Source organism: Nicotiana attenuata, chromosome 1 (genome assembly GCF_001879085.1).
Source record: "Nicotiana attenuata strain UT chromosome 1, NIATTr2, whole genome shotgun sequence".
Taxonomy (NCBI): domain Eukaryota; kingdom Viridiplantae; phylum Streptophyta; class Magnoliopsida; order Solanales; family Solanaceae; genus Nicotiana; species Nicotiana attenuata.
This window is the reverse complement of record NC_031989.1, coordinates 32,706,466-32,727,547: the sequence shown is the minus strand read 5'-3', so window position 1 is coordinate 32,727,547 and position 21,082 is coordinate 32,706,466. Positions and strand designations below refer to the sequence as shown.

The following is a 21,082-nucleotide window of genomic DNA, read 5'->3' as shown; positions in this document are numbered from 1 at the left end:
TTTTGTATTCAAGATTAACAAGGGCCCGGTGTCATTATAACAACAACAACAACAACCCGGTATAATCCCACATGTGGGGTTTGGGGAGGACTGTGTGCAGACTTTACCCCTACCCTGGGGGGAGGGTCCGGTGTCATTATGTTAATTAAAAATTCCCTGGCAGTATGTTCACAAATGGTAGAAAGATTTGCTCTTTGGACAACACAATATAGCCAATACAAAATGGCTTTAAGTATCTTGCACTTCAAATTCTATCCTTTAATAGCTTATCGTGTTATTGTTACAATTTCAATTGTGCATTTTCACTATGCCATATTGCTGAAAATTAAACAGGGCTATAGTTCTCAAAAAGGAGGCTTTATTGCTACATAAAAAGCAAATGCATGAGTTAATTAAAAAAGAAAGAAAGAGCAGCAGATATGATGCTTTGTGTCGTTGATTAGAAGGTACTATGCTGATGTTAGCGCAAGGTGTATGAATTAATTTTTCATTTTGTTTGCTGCAAATTGTCTGCCAATGCAAATCAAATGTAATCCTGTTGGTCTGTAGTGTTGTGTCTGGTCTTTTTTTTTCTTCTTTCTTTTCATTTTCAAACAAACAGACTGGTAGCAGGAATATGGTTTTTTAAGCATTATTTGTAGTTGAAAGTAGTCTAACAAGCCAAGACTGACTTCATTGGACATAAATTTTCTTCTTCTTTTTCTTCTTAATAACCGAGGATCTATCGGAAATAGTCTCTCTGCCCTTCCAGGGTGTATGGGTAAGGCTGCGTACATCCTACCCTCCCCAGACCCCACTTGTGGGAATACACTGGGTTGTTGTTGTTGTTGCTATTTCTTCTTAATAAATAGATTGATACCTAGAATATGGACTTGTAGTTGAATTTAGTCTAATATGGGTTTCGTTGCATTACTGGTAGTTGAAAGTAGTCTAACAAACTGAGACTGACTTCACTAGACCTAAAATCTTATTATGATTGTGAATCATGCTTCTTTTTCATCTTTTCAGATAAAAGAGATGGAAGCTAATGTGAAGCACCAAGAAAAATTTGCTATGCAAGCATCTCTGCATTATGAGTACTGTAAGTTCTTCCGTAATTAATCCAGTTCAAAAAGTTCTTCAGTAGTTGGCGATTTCACAATTGACTATCTTACATATTGCACAGTGATATTGTAACTTTGAAAGACCATCTCGCCTGGCTGACAAAAAAAAGGAAGAAATTACAGGGGGTCCCAAAAAATTAAGGAAACGAATCATGGGGATATAGTCTGAACCTGCTGTGTAATCCATCATTTGGTAGTTTATTCATGTCTATGAGTGGGAGAGAGTAGAGGACATTGTTTGTTATTTCCTACTAATTGATATCTGGGTGCAATTGCTTAGGTGAATGATGTGACCGGATCTCGTCTTCCTGATTCTTGAGGGCTTTAACACCAATGTTCTTTGATTACTGAACCAAGTGTTTCATTAGATACGCTTCGCCAAAAATCTTTTTATTATATATGTATATATAAGATCTTTCTAAAAATTGTATGTACATATACAATTGGTAAAACGTCTTAAAAATAATGCAAAGTAAACATCATATTGAGATAGGAACTAAAGTCTTACACCCCATAGACTTAGACCTAGACCCAAACCTGTATATACAAGTCGAATTGTGACAATAGGTCGACAACCATTTGTGCAAAACTCTGCCTGCACTACTGCTTATGGCCTTCCAATTTGTTATTTTTCTTGATTAGGTAAAAAGGAGACGGAGGAACGCCGACGACAACTGGAAGCTGCCAAGAGGCATGCAGAATCAGTAGCCATTATAACTCCAGAACTAGAGCAGGCTTTTTGTGAGGTTTGTTTCCCAAATAATACAGTTTTTTGTGAATCTTTGGACACCTAACATTTGTGTAGCCTGTTTGTTATTACTGTTCCTTCTTGCATCTTTTTTGTATGGATAGGAATTGTTGGTGCTTCTATTTAATAACAGTTTGTTATCCCTCTATCTAAAAAAATGTTTGACCTTTGAGGTTCTGACCATAATTTTTTTTATTCATTATGTTATCTGAAAAACAAAAGAATAAAAGAAAAAGAAGAGGTTTTGAGAACTTTCATGTCCTTTATGTGTTATTACATCCATTATGTGGCATCTGCTTGTTGATATATATAATTAGGAAGGGAACTCAGTAATTGGATAAATTAAATGGACATAGATAAATAGTTCCCATTAGAATATGTCTAGCTAGAGAGACAAAATATGAGTTTAATTGACAAAATAGAAATATATAAGACTGCTTCCTGAATTGGGCTTCAATTTGTATTAAAAGATGAAAGAAGAGATTTAGGCATGAATTTCTTGATTATTCTCTCATGAATTCTTGATTACTCGAACACTACGGGTTTAAGTAGTGTTTGCAAGTAATCTTAAAAAGGGAAAGGATAGTAATTTCCATTCCTAAAGGAAAATAATTCCTGTTCCTAATTATCCATTACAAGTATTCTAAATTTTTCCTATATTTACAAAGAAAAGATTCTTGCATATTAATAATTTTCTAATTTTTAACACTCCACTCAAGTTGGAGCTTACATATTGTATGCCCCTAAGTTGCTGCAAATATATTCAATTCTGGATCCTTGAAGTGGTTTTGTAAGAATATCTGCCAATGACTCATTTGAGTTTGACGAAACTTGTCGTAATGCACCCTTATTCAATCTTTTGTCTGATGAAGTGACAATCTACTATATATCCTTTTCATGAAACATTGGGTTTAAAGCAAGTGTATTAATTGTCTCAGATCAATTGCATTGGTGCATTTTTATTTTCCCACACCTTAATTCTTCGTGAAGTTGCTTTAACCATATAAGCTCACATGTCGCAAAACCATTACTCAACATTTTACCTCTGCACTTGTTTAGTACCATGTCTTGCGTTTTTGCTTTTTCCCCCTCAATCCGAGAACAGGCTGTCACGTTCCAAACTATCCCATAGACATGTCGCAAAACCATTACTCGACATTTTATCTCTGCACTTGATTTTACTACCATGTCTTGCTTTTTTGCTTTTTTTTTTTCTAATCCAAGAACAGGCTGTCACATTCCAAACTATCCCATAGACGTGGCACCCAGCTAACACCACCCGCCAGGCAAACCAATTTTTCGCACTCTTAACCCTTTTATATAAGCACTAAGAGAAGGTCGAAACACATTACTAATCACTAAATACGAAATGATTATCCAACTAAAACCATAATCAACTTATAAAATCCAACGATTGGTCAGATAGTTTACCCCAAATTCCCACAGCCAGTCCAAGACTATGGAGCATCTAATAGAGTTATAGGAGTTAAGTTATCAGGCATGCAAACCCAAAAACTAATAATAGACATAAGATAGGTAGAGCTGAAACAACGGCCTCCACGAATAATGCGGCGGCTCACCTCAGCAACAGTGTCCACTCAACGAACTCGTCAGCAACTAGTCTCGTCCTCAGCAATAATATTTGCTTGGACATGCAGGTAAGGAGTGAGTTATATGTAAATATAACCCGGCAAGATCCTCGACCCGCCACTTTAAATACACCTGGAACAAGTGTTAGAAAATACAAATACATAATGAGCACAAAAATAATATGCACAAAAATCTTTCACCATATAATTACTCCATAAGATCCAAACAATTATTCAACAACACTATATATCTCAGCACACTTTATACTAAGGACTTTTGATAAACGGTAGTGAAGGAAATTAACCAAATACCCCGACGAGTCCATGACAGCATACACAATGCCCCAAATCTATCACGGCAACATACATAGTGCACCAAATATATTACGGTAGCGAAGAAATAATTTCTAATGCCACAACTCCATGACAAGAAGCCACACAACATCACATATTGTTTATTAAATGATTTTCATATTCTTAACAAAATAATATATGTGCGGTTGGTCAAAGACCACCGATTCTGCCAAGCACACGCTCGTCTCAACACATGAACCATGCAGATAAAATATATTTTCAAAATATGTTTTGAAAAGCAAGCACCAAAGCTTAACGTCTCACTTACCTCGATTCACAATCCAAGCACTCTTTTCAATAGATTAAAAAATGCTCTCGGGTATCTGGATCACCTCAAACTATACAAAAACGGGTTTAGAATGGTAAAAAACCCTTGGGAGAATATTTACATAATTTTTAACACAAGTCAAACTCGTGGTCAAAGATTGACCCAAAAAGTCAACTCTGGTCAACGGGTCAGAATTCCCTGACCATGACCACCAATGGATTGCCCTTGGCAGGAAGATTCCAGAACACTAATCAAAATCAAATTTTGATAACGTATGCCTTTTCAAATTGATGAATTAGATTAAAGAACCCTAGGGCTAAACTTTCTCAACTTCTGAAAATTTCTCCATGTTCTACCATAAAAATCTTCTCATAGTCACGTAATAAACTTATATAAAAGTTAAGGATTATTACCTTGATAATTTGGATTGAGAATCCCTATTTTTTCTCCCCTCTCTTCCTCTCTTTTTCGCCCTTTCTTTTCTTTCTATTCTTTTCTCTTCTCTTATTGTGTTTTTTTGTTTTTGCCTCTGGCGCTTTCTGCTTCTGTGCGTTCCGCTTCTTTCACTTCTTTTTAATGTTCTCTTTTTATAGTTATTATTATTATTATTATTAAACTCTTTTTTTTTCTTTTTCTATTATTAAATTAATAAATAACCCCTAATTAAATTTGGGGTTATTGCACAGGCCTACTTCCTCTTTTGTAGATCTGTCTTCCTCTTTATTTTGTTACTTATAGTGTTAGAAGAGCTTTTGTCTTCTGGTTTTTCTGTCTTTCCAAGTAGTAGGTTGGTATAATTTACTACTGCTTTGTAGTGAGCTGTTCTTTAGCAGCTTTAATGTGGTGTTTTTTTCTTTGACTGTCCACCAAATGGGTAGAACTTGTTTCTTTTGTCTTCTAATCGATCGATTCTGTATGCCTGTTATTTCCTTAGATGTTCCGATATTGCATATTTAATGCTTGCGGTTCTCAAGGTTTCCTGTATGTTTAATTCATTTCTTGTCAATTTTCCCAGCAGATGCCATCTACGATTGAGGAATTGGAAGCGGCTATCCAAGACACCATTTCTCAAGCCAATTCCATTCTTTTCCTGAACCATAATGTTCTAGAAGAGTATGAAACACGTCAGAAAAAAGTAAATTTTTTGTTTCATTAATTTGCTTTTCCATTTTTTTCCTTTTTAAATATACCATGATCGCATCTAATTCATTCTTTTGCAGATAGAATCTCTTTCAAAGACTCAAGAGATGGAAGAAGAGAAATTAAGCAACCTCATTGATGAAATCAATGCTTTAAAGGTTAGAGTTTTTTATGGTTCTCTAGCATTTTTGATAGTTACCTGGCGAGTCTAATGTTTATAAGCAGCTTGTTGTATCTGATTAAGCCCTACAATGGTTCACTTAAGCCCTACATGGTTGTCTTTTCTTTCCAATGGTATTCTTGTTGCGTCATCTTATGGTTGAGTGCTGACCTAGCTGTTATAATTGAACCGCCTCATCAAAAAGCTTAATTGAGAAAGACTACTTTTATTCATTCCCTTTTTTTAAGGTTTGCAACGATACATGTTTGTGTGTGTTTAAAGTCTTTAAACTAAAATGATTCAAAATGGTATCAGTTTGATGTTTGCTTTTTTGTTCCCTAGTACTAATATATCTTATGACAAGTTATTTAACAAAAACAGAATAATAAAAATAGGTTATTTTAGAAGAAAGAAAAGCAATAGGTTCTTGGAGAAGAGACCCGTTAAGCAATTGGGAAAAATCAGGGTCAAAGAATTGGAAATATTAGGTAATTTAGGAAAAATTCCTACTTTATTTTGTTATCTTTCTATTATCTTTGCTGTGGTTGTGCAATTACAAGGTGTTTAACTCTAGTGCAGACATATTGTGGTAGTATACCCAAAAAATGTTCTGATTCTAGGATTTTGCAGGAAAGGTGGCTACCAACATTAAGAAGTCTTGTTTCACAAATCAACCAGACTTTTAGCCGCAATTTCCAAGAAATGGCTGTTGCAGGAGAAGTTTCATTAGGTATGTTAACATCAATCCTTGCAGAATTTATTTCTTGAGAAGTTCTGTCAACCTTTATTGATCGATGTCTCTCTTCAGACGAGCATGACATGGACTTCGACAAATATGGGATACTAATTAAAGTCAAATTCAGGTAATTCGCCTCTGATTCTCCCTTACTTAAAGTATGCTTGATTAATTGCTCTTGTGGCTTTCCTCAATCGAAGAAGCAACAAATATTTCAATTTTCAAATCATTATTTCTTTTGCATTTCGTGACAATGAGTTCTCAATTTCTGGCGATGGCCGATGAGAAGTACTTGTGTTACTAGTGCACCGGCAACTTTAGTACTTTTTTATTGTGTTTGTCATTGGGCCTAGAAACCATCTTGTTCTTCATTGGTGAACTATTATACTTCTTTTGATGCCATATAAAATTAGTTTTCAATATTACACTACTCAAACTAGAGTTGTTACTTTTGATTGTACCTATTTTATTTTCAAAGTCAATTTTTGGGAAGAGAAATCAGCTTTATATTTTAGCAAAAGAAAGATTAGATTCCTAGCATCTCCACATTCTCATAAGTTTTCATGACACTAACAAATATACAAGAAGTAGGAAAGAGTCTTGTGCTTCCAGATAAGGTCATTGATCATAAAATCTCTTTCCTGGTTACCGAACAATGCCCAGGCTCTTCTAAAGGCATTCAAAACTATTCTCCGTGTCTCAAAGGAGATAATGTCAAAATAGCCCGTTCTTTAACATCTATCTCTGGAACGGGTTCTGTCGTTTGTACTCCTAATATTAAACTATCATTCGTGCTTGGAGCACCCCGACTTCTCTGTTAATCTTTTATCTATTAGTGCCATCAGCAAAGCTCTAAACTGTAAAATCGAGTTCTTTCCCGATCATTGTATTTTTCTGGATCTTCAAATAGGGGAAAAGATCGGCTGTGGTAGATTGCATAATGACTTGTATATATTAGATGGGATTCAAAACTCTGGTCAAGCCTTTTTTGGGAAAAGTAATGATGTCAACCAAGAAGACAAGAAGTTGGTTGGCTGCAATTGGGTCTTCACTGTGAAGCACAAAGCTGATGGCTCGATTGAAAGATTCAAAGCAAGATTAGTGGCTAAGGGATTCACTCAGACTTGTGAATTGGATTATCAAGAGACATTTGCTCCTGTTGCGAAGATGAACACTATTAGAGTTCTTTTGTCTTGTGCATCTAATCTGGATTAGGACTTGCAACAATTTGATGTGAAGACTGCATTTCTTCATGGAGACTTAGAAGAAAGAGGTGTATATGGAGATTCCTCTTGGATTTGATACTGCAAAAAATCAAGGAAAGGTATGCAGATTGAAGAAAGCCTTGTACGGACTGAAGCAATCCCCCAGAGCTTGGTTTGACAGATTCTACAAAGCAATGATCTCCTTTGGTTACCAACAAAGCAATGCTGATCACACCCTCTTCATAAGACATTATACGGGTAAACTCACTCTTCTCATTGTTTATGTTGATGACATAGTAATGACAGGAGATGACAAAGAGGAGATGGACTGATTGAGGAAGTTGTTGGCACATGAATATGAGATCAAGGATCTAGGAAAATTGCAGTACTTCTTGGGACTTGAGGTTGCTAGATCAAAAAGAGAAATCTTTATTTCTAGACGAAGTATATTCTAGATCTCTTGAAAGAAACTGGTATAACAGGTTGCAGACCCGCAGAATTGCCAGTTGAAAGCAATCACAAGTTACAAAGCAGAGTTGGAGAGTCAGTTGATAAGGAGAGATATCAGAGGTTAGTTGGAAGATTCATTTATCTCTCCCACACTAGACCAGACATAGTCTATTCAGTTATCCTGGTAAGTCAGTTCATGCATGATCCCCGAGATCCTCATATGCAAGCTGTGTTTCACATTTTTGTGGTATCTGAAGTCTGCTCCAGGGAAAGGTTTACTTTTCTCCAAACATGATCACCTTCAAATAGAAGCCTTTACGGATGCGGATTTGGCTGGATCTCTGGATGACAGAAGATCTACATCCGGTTATTGTACGCTTGTAGGAGGAAACCTGATTACTTGGCGAAGCAAGAAGCAAAGTGTAGTTGCTAGATCAAGTGCAGAGGCAGAATATAGAGCTATGACCCAGGGTGTTTGCGAACTGCTTTGGCTACAAAAGCTACTAGAGGAATTGTGACTGTGTGAAAAAGAAAAACTTTCCTTGTATTGTGACAATAAGGCTGCCATGAGTATAGCTGCATGTAATTGATCGACACTTCATCAAAGAAAAAATTACAGTTGGTATCTTGAGTTTGTTTCATGTGCCATCGAAAAAACAATTAGCTGATGTGTTTACCAAGGGTCTCAACAAACGGACTTTTCATACACCGGTTTGCAAGTTGGGCATGTGCCACATCTTTGCACCAACTTGAGGGGAAGTGTTGATTGGCTTAATTATTAGGAAAGATTTAATTTTGATTGAGATTTGATTTTATTCTGATTGATTGTAAATTGATTATAATTTATCTTTCTTCCTAAAATAGTTATAGGACCTAGTATATAAATACCTTTACTTAGGGATGTAAGAAATACACAGAAATACAAGAAGCCTTTTCTTCTTCTCAAAAATCTGCAAAAATTTTAGGTGGGTTTCTAGTCTTAGTTTGCAGTTCTCCAGTGAAGGACATTCACAACAGCAACAACAACAACAACGTACTGTGATTCCACAAGTGGGGGTTTGTGGAGGATAGGGTGTACGCAACCTTACCCCTACCTTGTGTAAGGTGGAGAGGTTATTTCTGATAGACCCTCGGCTAAAGAAAAACATTTTCAAAATAGATTTGAAAATACAAGAGTAAAAAAGTTATGATGAAAATACTGAAGAAAAGAAAGGTATTTACAATAAAAATAGTAAAGATAACCAAAGTAAAAGAAAATAGTACTAATAAAATTGAAGAATAAGATAATAATAGACTTGTAATAATAATATTGATAAGGAGAAGAGCATATAAGGTGCTCTAAACTAGAATCATGCTCTCCCAGAAAAAGAGAAATTACACGATTGCCTACTAACCTTCTATCCTAACCGTCGACCTTCATGCTCTCATATATACGGTCATGTCCTTATTGGGAAGAAGATGTGCCATGTCCTGTTTAATCACCTCTCCCTAATTCTTCCTTGGTCTACCTCTAGCTCTCCTTAGACCTATCACTGCCAACATCTCTCACCTCCTCACTGGTGTATTTATGTTGCTCTTCGCATGATTGAACCATCTCAGCCTAGCTTCCCTCATCTTGTCCACCATGGAAGCCACTCCAAATTTGCCCCATATATATCTTCGCTCTTAATCTCATCTCTTTTAGTATGCCCACACATTCATCTAAGCATCCTCATTTTCGCTACTTTCATCTTTTGAACGTCTGAGTTCTTGGCTGGCTAACACTTTGCGCCAAACAATATAGTTGGTCTAACAACCACTCTATAAAACTTACCTTTAAGTCTTGGTGGCACATTCTTATCAAAATTCCATATAAAATTGCATGCTTTACTTGGCTCTTGGCTAGAAAAGCAGTTCTGACTCAGGACATCCTCATCAGAAGGGGCTTCCACCTATGCTCCAAATGCTATCTATGCGGTGAAGAGGCTGAGATAATCAGCCATCTTTTTTTGTATTGCAGGATTACATAACAAATATGGAGGGTTTTCATTAATCTGAAGGGGATCATGTGGGTAATGCCTATGGATATAATGGATGTCCTAAGATGCTGGAGCAATTACGGCACCTTAACCAATAAGAAAGATGGAAGATAGTCCCAGCTTGAATTTGGTGGACAGTTTGGTCAGAGAGAAATCAGAGATGCTTTGAAGACAGAAGTAGCACCATACAGAAATTGAAAATGAAATGTTTAGTTCTTTTCCACTTTTGGTGTAAACAAAAGTATACGGAAGATCCAAAATCCATTATTGATGTCCTAGGCTCTCTGTAGTACAGTAGGGATTTAAGATCTTCCTATACCATCTTCTGTAAATTTGAAAGACTGCACCTCCTTGGTGCAGTTGATATATATACAAAATTTTTACCTTCTCAAAAGAAAAGGATACCAGATTTGAGTCTCAGTTTCATCTACCCCGCTCCAATAAAATGTGTAATATTATGTCGATCTCCCCATTTCCTTGGATTAATGACCCATGATAGCGGAGCTGCCTCTCTTGGGGATGACTTGTGTATCAACCTTCACTTCCACATCCGCCTCTTCTCCAAACCTCCAATGTATCATTAACTCCCCCGATGTGCTAATTCATCTTCTGGGAAAAGCAATCAACAGTGACGGGTTGATATTGAAAAAGATAATTCTCTGAGAAAACAAATATTTTGGATGTAATGAGGGTCGGTGCTGAAAAAATTACAAAGTTCATAATATATGCTAACCAGCATAAAAAGGACAGCACTATCAAAATGTTACCCATCTGATGCTACGGATCATGGAAGACACCCGTACTATTGGCCTCGTGAAAAGCTCAAGTCATAAATAAAGAGTTCTTGCACTTTGTTGTCACGAGATACTCTAGCTGACAACTAGAATTCACTTCATGGTCTTGATGGATTTTCAGTTTGTCCCGTTTGTTTTCTCCTGGGGTAAGATTAGGTTTTCCTTTCCAAAATGTTATCGCTTTGACGGATACCTCTTATTTGCTGGAGAGGTGGCTGTCTCGATCTTAGTTATTCTGTGAAGTTGAATTTGAATTTTATCATGTATTCCCTCTCTCGACTTGTCTATAAATATTTGGTTAATGGCCCCTCCTTGAGTTTTAAATCTGTAGATTCACGGGTTATTACAAACCCTAATTCTAAGCAAATCCGCTATCCTAGATGCCCCCCGGCTGTTGGTTTATATCTCAAATCTGGAATCAGAGGTTGAAGTAAGGGCATAATTGTCATGCATCCATTTAATTCTCTTCCTACACTGTCAAGTGAGACCATGTCTAACACTGGCTGGTTGAATAACTCATGAGTCTACTCGTTGCGCTGTGGTCCTAATGAAATTGAGAAGAAGAGAAAACTTCTTTGTATTTCAATGTATTTTACATCCTACTGATACATGCCTTTATACAAAAGTTCTACAACTATTCTAGGATAGTAAATAAATGAAAATAATGAGATTCCCTTTTGATTAGTACAATTTACCTTATCAAAAAAAAAAAAATGAAAATAATGAGAGAATATTCAGCTATAATACAATTTTCCTACAATCAAGCTATCCTACAATCAAACTATTAATTACAGATTTGATTCTCTGATTTTTCTCCTAGAATTAAGCTGGTCAACACTCCCCTTCAAGTTGGTGCAAAGATGTCACACATGCCCAACTTGCGAACCAGTCTATGGAAAGTCCGTTTGTTGAGACCTTTAGCAAACACATCAACTAGTTGTTTTTCAGATGACACATGGAACAAACTCAAGACAGTAGACACCACTTGTAACTTTTTCTTTGATGAAGTGTCGATCAATTTCAACATCTTTGTTCGGTCATGCTGGATTAGATTATGAGCTATACTAATGGCTGCCTTGTTATCACAATACAAGGAAAGTTTCCCTTTTTCAGACAGTCTCAAATCCTCTAGTAGCTTTTGTAACCACAAAAGTTCACATACACCCTGGACCATAGCTCTGTATTCGGCCTCTGCACTTGATCTAGCGACTACACTTTGCTTCTTGCTTCTCCAAGTAACTAAGTTTCCTCCTACGAGTGTACAATAACCAGATGTAGATCTTCTGTCATCTAGAGATCCAGCCCACTCTGCATCGGTAAAGGCTTCTATCTGGAGGTGGCTATGTTTGGAGAACAACAAACCTTTTCCAGGTGCAAACTTCAAATAATGCAAAATGTGAAAGACAACTTGCATATGAGGATCTTGGGGATCATGCATGAACTGACTCACCAGGCTGACTGAATAGGCTATGTCTGGTCTAGTGTGGGAGAGATAAATGAGTCTTATAACCAGTTTTTGATATCTTTCCTTATCAACTGACTTTCCAGTTCCGCTTTGTAACTTGTGATTACTTTCTATGGGTGATTCTATCGGTTTGCAACTTGTCATACCCGTTTCTTTCAAGAGATCCAAAATATAATTCTTTTGAGAAATAAAGATTCCTCTTTTTGATCTAGCAACCTCAATTCCCAAGAAGTACTACAACTTCCTTAGATCTTTGATTTCAAAATCCTATGCTAACAACTTCTTCAATTGAGCCATCTCCTCTTTATCATCTCTTGTCATTACTATGTCATCAACATAAACTATGAGAAGAGTGAGTTTACCCTTTTGATGTCTTACGAAGAGGATGTGATCAACATTGTTTTGTTGGTAGCCGAAGGACATCATTGCTTTGCAGAATCTGTCAAACCAAGCTCTAGGAGATTGCTTCAGTCCATACAAGGCTTTCTTCAATCTGCACACTTTTCCTTGACTTTGTTCGGTATCAAATCCAGGCGGGATCTCCATATACACCTCTTCTTTTAAGTCTCCATGAAGAAATGCGTTCTTCACATCAAACTGTTGTAAGTTCCAATAGTGCTCATTTTGGCAACATAGGCAAATGTCTCTTGATAATTTACTCCATAAGTCTGAGTGAAGCCCTTAGCCACCAATCTTGCTTTGAATCTTTCAATTGAGCCATCAGCTTTGTGCTTCACAGTGAAAACCCATTTGCAGCCAACCAACTTTTTGTCTGGTGGTGAGGTGACAAGTTCCCATGTTTTATTTTTTGATAAGGCCTTCATTTCTTCAATAATAGCTTGCTTTCATTTAGGATCTGCAAATGCTTCCCTCCAATTCTGAGGAATAGACACAGAAGAAATAGACAATGCAAAGGCTCTATAGGAAGGCGACAAAGAGTTATAGGAGACAAAATTTAATAAAGGATGTTTGATGGTGCAAGATCCGACTCCTTTTCTGTGAGCAATAGGTACATCTAACTCATTAGGAAATGTAGGTAACTCACCGGTAGAAGAAGGTTCAACTTCGGCAGATTGCATGATGACTTTTTCTGCTCTATTTCTCCTTGAGTAAGTTTTCAAATCAGGTCTATCCAAACGCCCAATAGTCTCCCCCTGTATTCTGTCTTTAATTTTACTTTCCCTGTGGTACCGGCAGTGGTTTCAACAATAGAACTCGCGAGAATCATCTCTTCCCTTTTATAATTCTCTCCATGAAGAGGTGATGATGTAATACTGAAATAGGTGATTCTCGAAAGGTAACATCCATGCTGACAAAGATTCTCCGAGAGGGAGGATGATAGCATTTATACTCTTTCTGTGTTGGAGAATACCCAATAAAGACGCACTTATGGGCTCTTAGATCAAGTTTCACAGAGTTCCTAATGTGAGCAAAGTAGACACACCCAAATACCTTTGGAGGAACAATATAATCATTCTTACCCTTTAATACTTCCAGATTAGTTTGAAAATTGAGGGTTTTTAGTGGCATTCTATTGATGAGATAGGAGCTACTAAAATGGCACCCCCCGTAAGGTTTTGGTAGATTCGTGGTAAACATAAGAGATCTTGCCACTTCTAACAAATGCCTATTTTTCCTTTCTGCAATCCCATTTTGTGCACTAATATAAGGACAACTACTTTGATGGATTATCCCATAAGACTCCAAATAAGCACCAAAATTTTTATCCATGTGTTCTGTGCCATTATCAGTACGCAAGATTTTTATCTTAGCCTCAAACTGAGTGCAAATCATCTTATGAAATGACGAAAGCAGGAGAAAACTTCACTTTTGGCCTTTAACAAATACACCCAAGTCATTCTAGTGCAACAATCAATAAAAGTAACAAACCACCTACTACCAGATAAAGAAACTGTTTGAGTAGGACCCCACACATCATAATGAATAGTCGAAAAAGGAGTTGTACTTTTATTATCACTCAAAGGATAAGAGTTTCTAGTATGCTTGGCAAATTCACAAGCATCACAAAACAAAGAGTCAAACTCAATTCTAGAAAACAAACTAGGATATAACCTCTTTAAAGCAAAAAATGATGGGTGCCTCAACCGTATGCCACTGTATTATTTCTTGGTTGACATCCTTATTTCCTCCAAAAATGGCCTGACTAGTGTCTCGAGTTCCATCAATCCAATATAAGTCCTCATGCAATCTACCACTGCAAATCCTCTTCCTTGTTTGAAGATCCTGAAAAACACAATGATCAGGAAAGAACTCGACACTACAGTTTAGTTTTTTGGTGTTGGCGCTAACAATTAAGAGGAAATTCAGGGACATGGAGAACAGATGACAATGTAATATCAGGTGTACAAACAGCAGAACCTGTTCCAGAGATAGGAGTTAGGGAGCCATTGGCTATTCTGGCATAATCTCTTTTGGAAAAGAGAGAGTAGTTTTTAAAGCCTTTAGAGGAGCCTATCATGTGTGTATTCGCACAAGAATCAATAATCCAAGAATTAAGGTGAGCATTAAAGGCAATACCTGACTGCACGTAATTGGAAGTGGCAACATTAGAAGAGTCAAGTTTATTCAGGAGATAGTGAAGATGTTGAACTTCATTCAAAGACAAAGCTTCTCCAAAAGCAGTTTCCTTGGATGTCTCCACATTTTCTACAACATCAGCCTGAACCCTTGATGGACCTACACATTTTCCTCCACGACCTCTAGTTGGTCTACCATGTAGTTTCCAGCATGTCTCCTTTGTATGCCTTGGCTTTCCAAAGTAATCACACTGCAGGCGATCTTTATCAGAAGTGAACGCCTTTAGTTGTTCATGAGACACAACTAACCCGGCCTTCTCAGTTGGTGCTGAATAAAGCATGACCCCTCGTCGACTCTCTTCCTCTTGAACATAAGAGTATGCATCTTCAAGAAAAGGAAAAGGAACTTTACTGAGAACTTGAACCTGATCTGATCATATTCTTGGTTCAAACTGGCCAGAAAATCATACACCCTTTCCTTTTCAACCAATCGTTGAACATCATCAGTACACTTTGCTTGGAGATCCTGATAGTAGTCAATCTCCTGCCTTAACCCGCGTAACTCGGAATAATAATCAGTGATAGTCAACTCACCTTGCTTAGTCGCATGAATTTTATTTCGAATTTCAAAAATCTGGGCATCATTTCCCTTGCGAGAATAAGTGCGCTTGGCTGAATTCCAAATTTTTTCAGCAGTTTCAAGCAACAAATATTGTTTAGAAATTCGTGGGTGCATAGTATTCAAAAGCCAAGTCATAACAAGGGAATTATCAGAATCCCATTGACTATAAGTAGCATCAGTCACAACAGGTTGTTTCTTTTCTCCAGTAATATGACCAATCATCTTCCTGGATTTAATAAACAACAAACAAGCCCTTGACCAGGCAAGATACGAACCAGCACCATCCAATTTTACCATACTAATACCATGTGAAACGAAATTATTGTCTATAGAATTATTGTTATCTACTGTTTTTGAGTCCCCCATATTTTTGAACAATCCGAAGCACAAAAAGAAATTTCAGAATATAAATTCTAAACGGAAGAACCTGGTAGCCCAAACACAGCCTTCAGAATCTGCAAAAAGGCTCCTGGAGCTAACTGGTTACGCCGGACTTGTCTTTTGGTGTTCGGAAAAATCTGAAACTTGTTTGGGTAGGTCGTACAGTAGGTATAATCCTTCCAGTGATACCAGTTTTTGTACAGAACTGGCGGAGGATGAAAAAAAAGGCTTCGGACAGAAACTTTAGCAAGAAAACTATAAGAAAGAGGGAGAAAACTCAACTTATGGAACCCTAGTGCTGCAGAGGGAGAAAACTCACCTCAAAAGGGCAGCAATGGCTTCTGATACTATGATGAAATTGAGAAGAAGAGAATGCTTCTTTGTATTTCAATGTATTTTACATCCTACTGATACATGCCTTTATACAAAAGTTCTATGGCTATTCTAGGAAAGTAAATAAATGAAAATAATGAGAGAATATTCAGCTACAATACAATTTTCCTACAATCAAGCTATTAATTACAGATTTGATTCTCTGATTTTCTCCTATAATTAGGCTGGTCAACAGGTCCTTTTCCCGACTTCGCTTGCTTTGCGTTTCTGATTGGTTCCAGCCATTCCCAACCTTAATGGATAGACTATAAAGGGGTCAGTCAAGCGGTTCACCATCCAATCTAACCATCTCTCCCGAAGCCCTTTCCCTTCTAGTAGCCCTTCATCGTTATTGAAACATAGGTTGTGACCAACAGACATCATCTCTCGGCTTGTTGGTAAGGTGAGAGCACCCTCTTGATAGAATAAGAAAATGATTATTGCTCCTTTCTTTTTGAAAAGTGGGATGCTGTATCCAGGATTGGGACCCGTAAATATTTTAATAGATGTTATTATTGAATCAATGCGGACAAGAATTTCAAAGCACAACAATAAACTAACAAGGCTATTGTAAGTTGTAACACATGGAACCATCCAGGATGTGGAGGATACAAATCACAAAAGAATTTGTAAGACTGTTTAAAATTTATTTTTAGAGCTTTATGACACTGAACATATGACAGTATTGACAAATGGGTTCATGGGGAAGAATAAAACTCTTTTTTTTGCTTGCATTTGGATTTGTAACATATCTTATGAGTTCCAAGTGCAGTACTTACGAGAGGGAACTTTCTTTTTATTTGATACAGAATTATAAGAGTGAACGAGAAGTTACAGAAAGAAAATTTGGACATTAACTTCGTGATATATGTTAGAACAAACGACATGCACTAGCAGCTTTTTTATAAAAATTTGTGTGTTATGTAGGGACTTATACACAGACTTTCGGGTAGTTTTTGTACAAACTATGTCCCAAATTTTCCTGTTCTGCAACGTCAACTTCCTCTTTCACCCCCTAGACATTAATATCTAATTAATTTGGCTGTTTCTGGAATTAGTCTCAGTTTTTTCCAAATCTCTGACATATTTTTGCTTTTTTAGGCTCAGCGAGCAGTTAGGTTCTTGTAGTTTGTGTTTACTAAATTTGTTATAATACAGCGGAAGTTGCAATTTCACTTGCAGCTCCCAGTGTTGTACTCTCGAACACTTGTCCCTAATTTTGGAAATATGGTTGATGAAAATATTCAGTCATTAACAGCAGCCCCCCCCCCCCCCCCCCCCCCCCAAACTCCCCCTTTAATTTTAGATCATAGACCCGTGTTTGTGCTGGCTCATATACACCTTTGGTAGTTATTTGCCCCTTACCTTATTTACAAGCAATGCTTGCAACTCTGCGTAGACATCCAGTGCCATAGCTTTCCACTGGCATTGAGTAGGCTGTTGTATTAGAGGTGAAGAAAAGAAAAAGAACAGAGTGATTTACTTCCCTGTTTGGAACTTTTAAATTGGTCAGTACCATACCCAAAATGCATTGAATATCTGTAGAAGAAATTTATTCTTTTACTGCAAGTAGTTGTGCAAATCTTCCACATCCATGAGGAGGCTTATTTTTGGAAAGCCTACCTGTAGCCTGTAGGTGTGTGTGTCATCCTATATTTGTACTATACTGTCCTAACTATGGTAAACTGGAATGGTCCGCCTTCTGTTTTTGTTCTGTATTTGTTTATATATTTTTTGCTCTCCATGGCTTGCTTACACTGTGTGGTTCTTGTATCCTTATTACCAGGGAGACGGGACAACTCCAAGTTCTAAGTGCCCACCACCAATCTGGAGGAGTATGTCACTTAAACCACTTTTTCGATCTGTGAGTTGGATTGCTGTAATCAACTTTATAATATAATATCCTTTCAGGAACGGTCTGTTTCAACCATTCTTTACCTAGTTTCTCTGCAAGACCTAACAAATTGCCCATTTAGAGTGGTGGATGAAATAAATCAAGGTCAGTTATTCATTTACAGTATATGTTATTCTCAGTGTTCTGGATGCAAGAAACCATCGTGTACATTTGTGCTTTTAGGAATGGATCCTATCAATGAGAGGAAAATGTTTCAGCAACTAGTGCGAGCTGCCAGCCAACCCAATACACCGCAGTAAGAGACCTCTCTTTTACCTTCTATTCTCATAAATCTTTTACCATTTCATGTCTAAAGCAGCAGCAACTTGTCTGCTGAAATAATTTGCTTATGTCCTTGTGATAAATGAACACGGTATGTGTATGCTTTTTTCAATCGTTGTAGTAGTAACAAACATCTTAGAGATTTTTGATAAGGTTTCTGCAACTTGTTTGGATCTCTACATGAATTCATTTTCTAATAATGACCTTTGATGTAGGGAGAATATGGAGTTCGTGTATATATTAATCTGCAAAAATTTTCACGTGGCCGATATATCTGTTTTTCTATGATTAAGAGGGGGATAAGTTTCTTCGATCTAAGTTGCTCGGACTCAGGTGCGGGTATCCGATACGGGGACGGATCCGAGTATCAGATTCGGAAAAATCTAAATTTTAAGATTCGGGGGTGTGGATCCGGATATGAATACGGGTGCGGGGATTCGGCTAATAAAAAATAGAGCTATAAAAATATTGTAAATTTAGAGAGATATTCTTTGAAAAACTTACATGAATATTGTAGAATTCAATATTTCATTCTCAAAGATGGACATTATTCTTTCATTGTCCTAAATCTGTTTTATTTTTGATTTTGAGAAATCAAAATCTCAAATTTTCTCCCAAATTTGTCGATGGATTCCGGTCAAAGTATCCAAAGTCAATTGATCGAATCCGGGACGTATCCCATCCCCGTCCCTGACCCCGTCTCGTATCGGGACGGGGACGGCACCAAAATCGAAGAGTCCGCGCAACTTAGTCTTCAATGCTCTCCAGATTGTTTTTTAATGCGTCTTAGTTCAGATGGCAAAGTACATAAATTGAGGTTCTTAGAAATTAGTAATTTATATCTCGACAGTGGGTAATAATTTTGGTAAGAAAATTTGTCATTAATATCTCTCTTTGTATACTGCATCCCCATACCTGTGATCTACTTTGAAATACTGGTCCATTTATAATCAAACATGTTCCATTTACCCTTCGAGAAATCCGAATAAATTTATCAGTATTTTGATAGCTGCACCTCACTTCCCACCATGCAGATGCCCCTGTTAAACTTGAGAAGTATCCTCAATCAGATTTTCTTCATGATGTTGTACTAGGGCTGCAGATTTAATTCCCCTGTTTGAGTTGATTCTAGGATCTGATTGGTGACAGTGGTCATCCCAATGCGCATGTAACAAAGTTATGCTGAAAACTGACGAGTATCAGCTAGAGTAGATGTAATATAATGGCTAACCCCTCGAGAGAGATTCCTTCGCAAGTGCTATCAGAGTGCATAGATACCACTGATCACCAAGCTTCTGCGGCAAGGACACATATAAAGACGAGGAATCCATTTGTTTTTACCCTTCTACGCTGAGAAATGTCAAATATTTATTTTTATGGATGACATATTTTCCGTGAACTCTCGAACTGTCAACTACTCTATCAGAGGGAGCGTATCCATATGCAGTTTTGATTTCTTTACATCATTCCTTGTTCTGCCAATTCCCTTCCTGCATATCATGGAGAAGTTGATGGAACTAGTCCCCGTCCACCTATTTCTGATTCTGTCAATTCCTGCGCAGGTGCTTTTTGCTTACTCCAAAGTTGCTCCCTAATCTGGAATACAGCGAAGCATGCAGCATTTTGACTGTAATGAATGGTCCTTGGATTGAGCAGCCATCTAAAGGTTTCCAAGCACACCAATATGCTTTTAGTCATAATGTTGACCATTTACTAAATGCCTTTCCGGTTCTAAATTGCAGCTTGGAGTGGTGGAGAATGCTGGAGGTCTGTGATGGGACTAATGGAGGAACGTTGTCGCTGACTAGAATCAGAAATTCTTGAGGTAGATTCGACCAGGAATTGTCCATAAGAAAAATTTACTTGTTGATCTGCCATTTGCGCTAGTTACAAGCTGAATCATGGTCGCTCAGTTACGTTTTTTGAAAAATCTGTTAATACCGGCCCTTATTCTTAAATAACATAATTCTTTTGTACGCATAATTCATATTATGCTACCCTTGTTTATTGTGACATAGAAAATACGTCTGTTCTAAGGTACTCCTATGTTCGAACTCCCATTAAAATGGTCCTCCATTCTCTTTTTATATTCAGTGTTTATTTTTATTTTTTTTGTAGAAGATAAATGTCTATTACTCCTCGAGCAACAAAGGAATGCTTTTCATTCTAGTCCTTTTCAAGATATTCTTCTAACTTCCGAAAAGTAAAATTTTCGGACCCATAATATGCAAAATGGTCACATGTGAGTTATTGTCCCTTCATGCATACTGAAAGGAATAAGCTATATTTGGCTCCATATGTTCTTTTAACATTTAATTCTCTTGTTCTCAGTGATTTTGTATAGCGCAAAGGATCTTTATTCGGTCTCTTTTTTATAGCTTATCTTGTACTCTTTTAGATCCAACAAGAGTGACGGGATCTCAGTATAAAGGTAGAGCATCTAATTTTTGGTTGAAAAAATTACGCTATCAGCTGATGCATCATTTCAACCAAATTAGGATCATATTTTACCTTTTTTTATTCAATTTGACCTACTTCGTATATAACTTAAATATTTTTCATCCCTTAAACCAACATTAAAGATGGAGACTTCAGAATCATCATCAAGGTTGGCACTCGATGGAGACGTTATCGAATGCTGATTTCACTGGCAGCAAGTGAGAGAAAAGGAAGCTATTTTTAGTTTTCAGCTTATTATACTCTTGCTTAGGTTGTGTACTTGTGTATAAGGGATTAACTTTTTACACCCATTTTGGGGAAGAATTTTGGGTGGACGGGATTCAGTAAAAAAGATAATTCATACAGAGAATTAGAGGTTAGAATAAGTGAGATAGGTGGATACTCTCGATTGCGAAATAAAACAGTGTCAACCATATGAATGTTTCTTAACTTTGAAGTTTGGTTTCTTCTCCTCCTCCTCCTCCTCCTCCTCCTCCTCCTTCTTGTTCTTAGTTTGTCACCAAC

General features: G+C 37.1%; 1 protein-coding gene across 1 annotated transcript in view; it reads left to right on the top strand.

Annotated features, from left to right (window-relative positions):
- The window catches only part of LOC109224137 (structural maintenance of chromosomes protein 5), a 31,570-nt gene extending 11,352 nt beyond the window's left edge, over positions 1–20,218 (top strand). Inside the window, exons 20-30 of the mRNA XM_019388727.1 lie at positions 1,009–1,081; positions 1,746–1,849; positions 5,081–5,197; positions 5,283–5,360; positions 5,993–6,092; positions 6,171–6,225; positions 17,729–17,777; positions 17,854–17,941; positions 18,020–18,092; positions 19,681–19,784; positions 19,861–20,218. Of these exons, the coding sequence (XP_019244272.1) occupies positions 1,009–1,081; positions 1,746–1,849; positions 5,081–5,197; positions 5,283–5,360; positions 5,993–6,092; positions 6,171–6,225; positions 17,729–17,777; positions 17,854–17,941; positions 18,020–18,092; positions 19,681–19,784; positions 19,861–19,922 (903 nt within the window). The 3' untranslated portion in view covers positions 19,923–20,218. The remainder of the gene's footprint in view (positions 1–1,008; positions 1,082–1,745; positions 1,850–5,080; positions 5,198–5,282; positions 5,361–5,992; positions 6,093–6,170; positions 6,226–17,728; positions 17,778–17,853; positions 17,942–18,019; positions 18,093–19,680; positions 19,785–19,860) is intronic.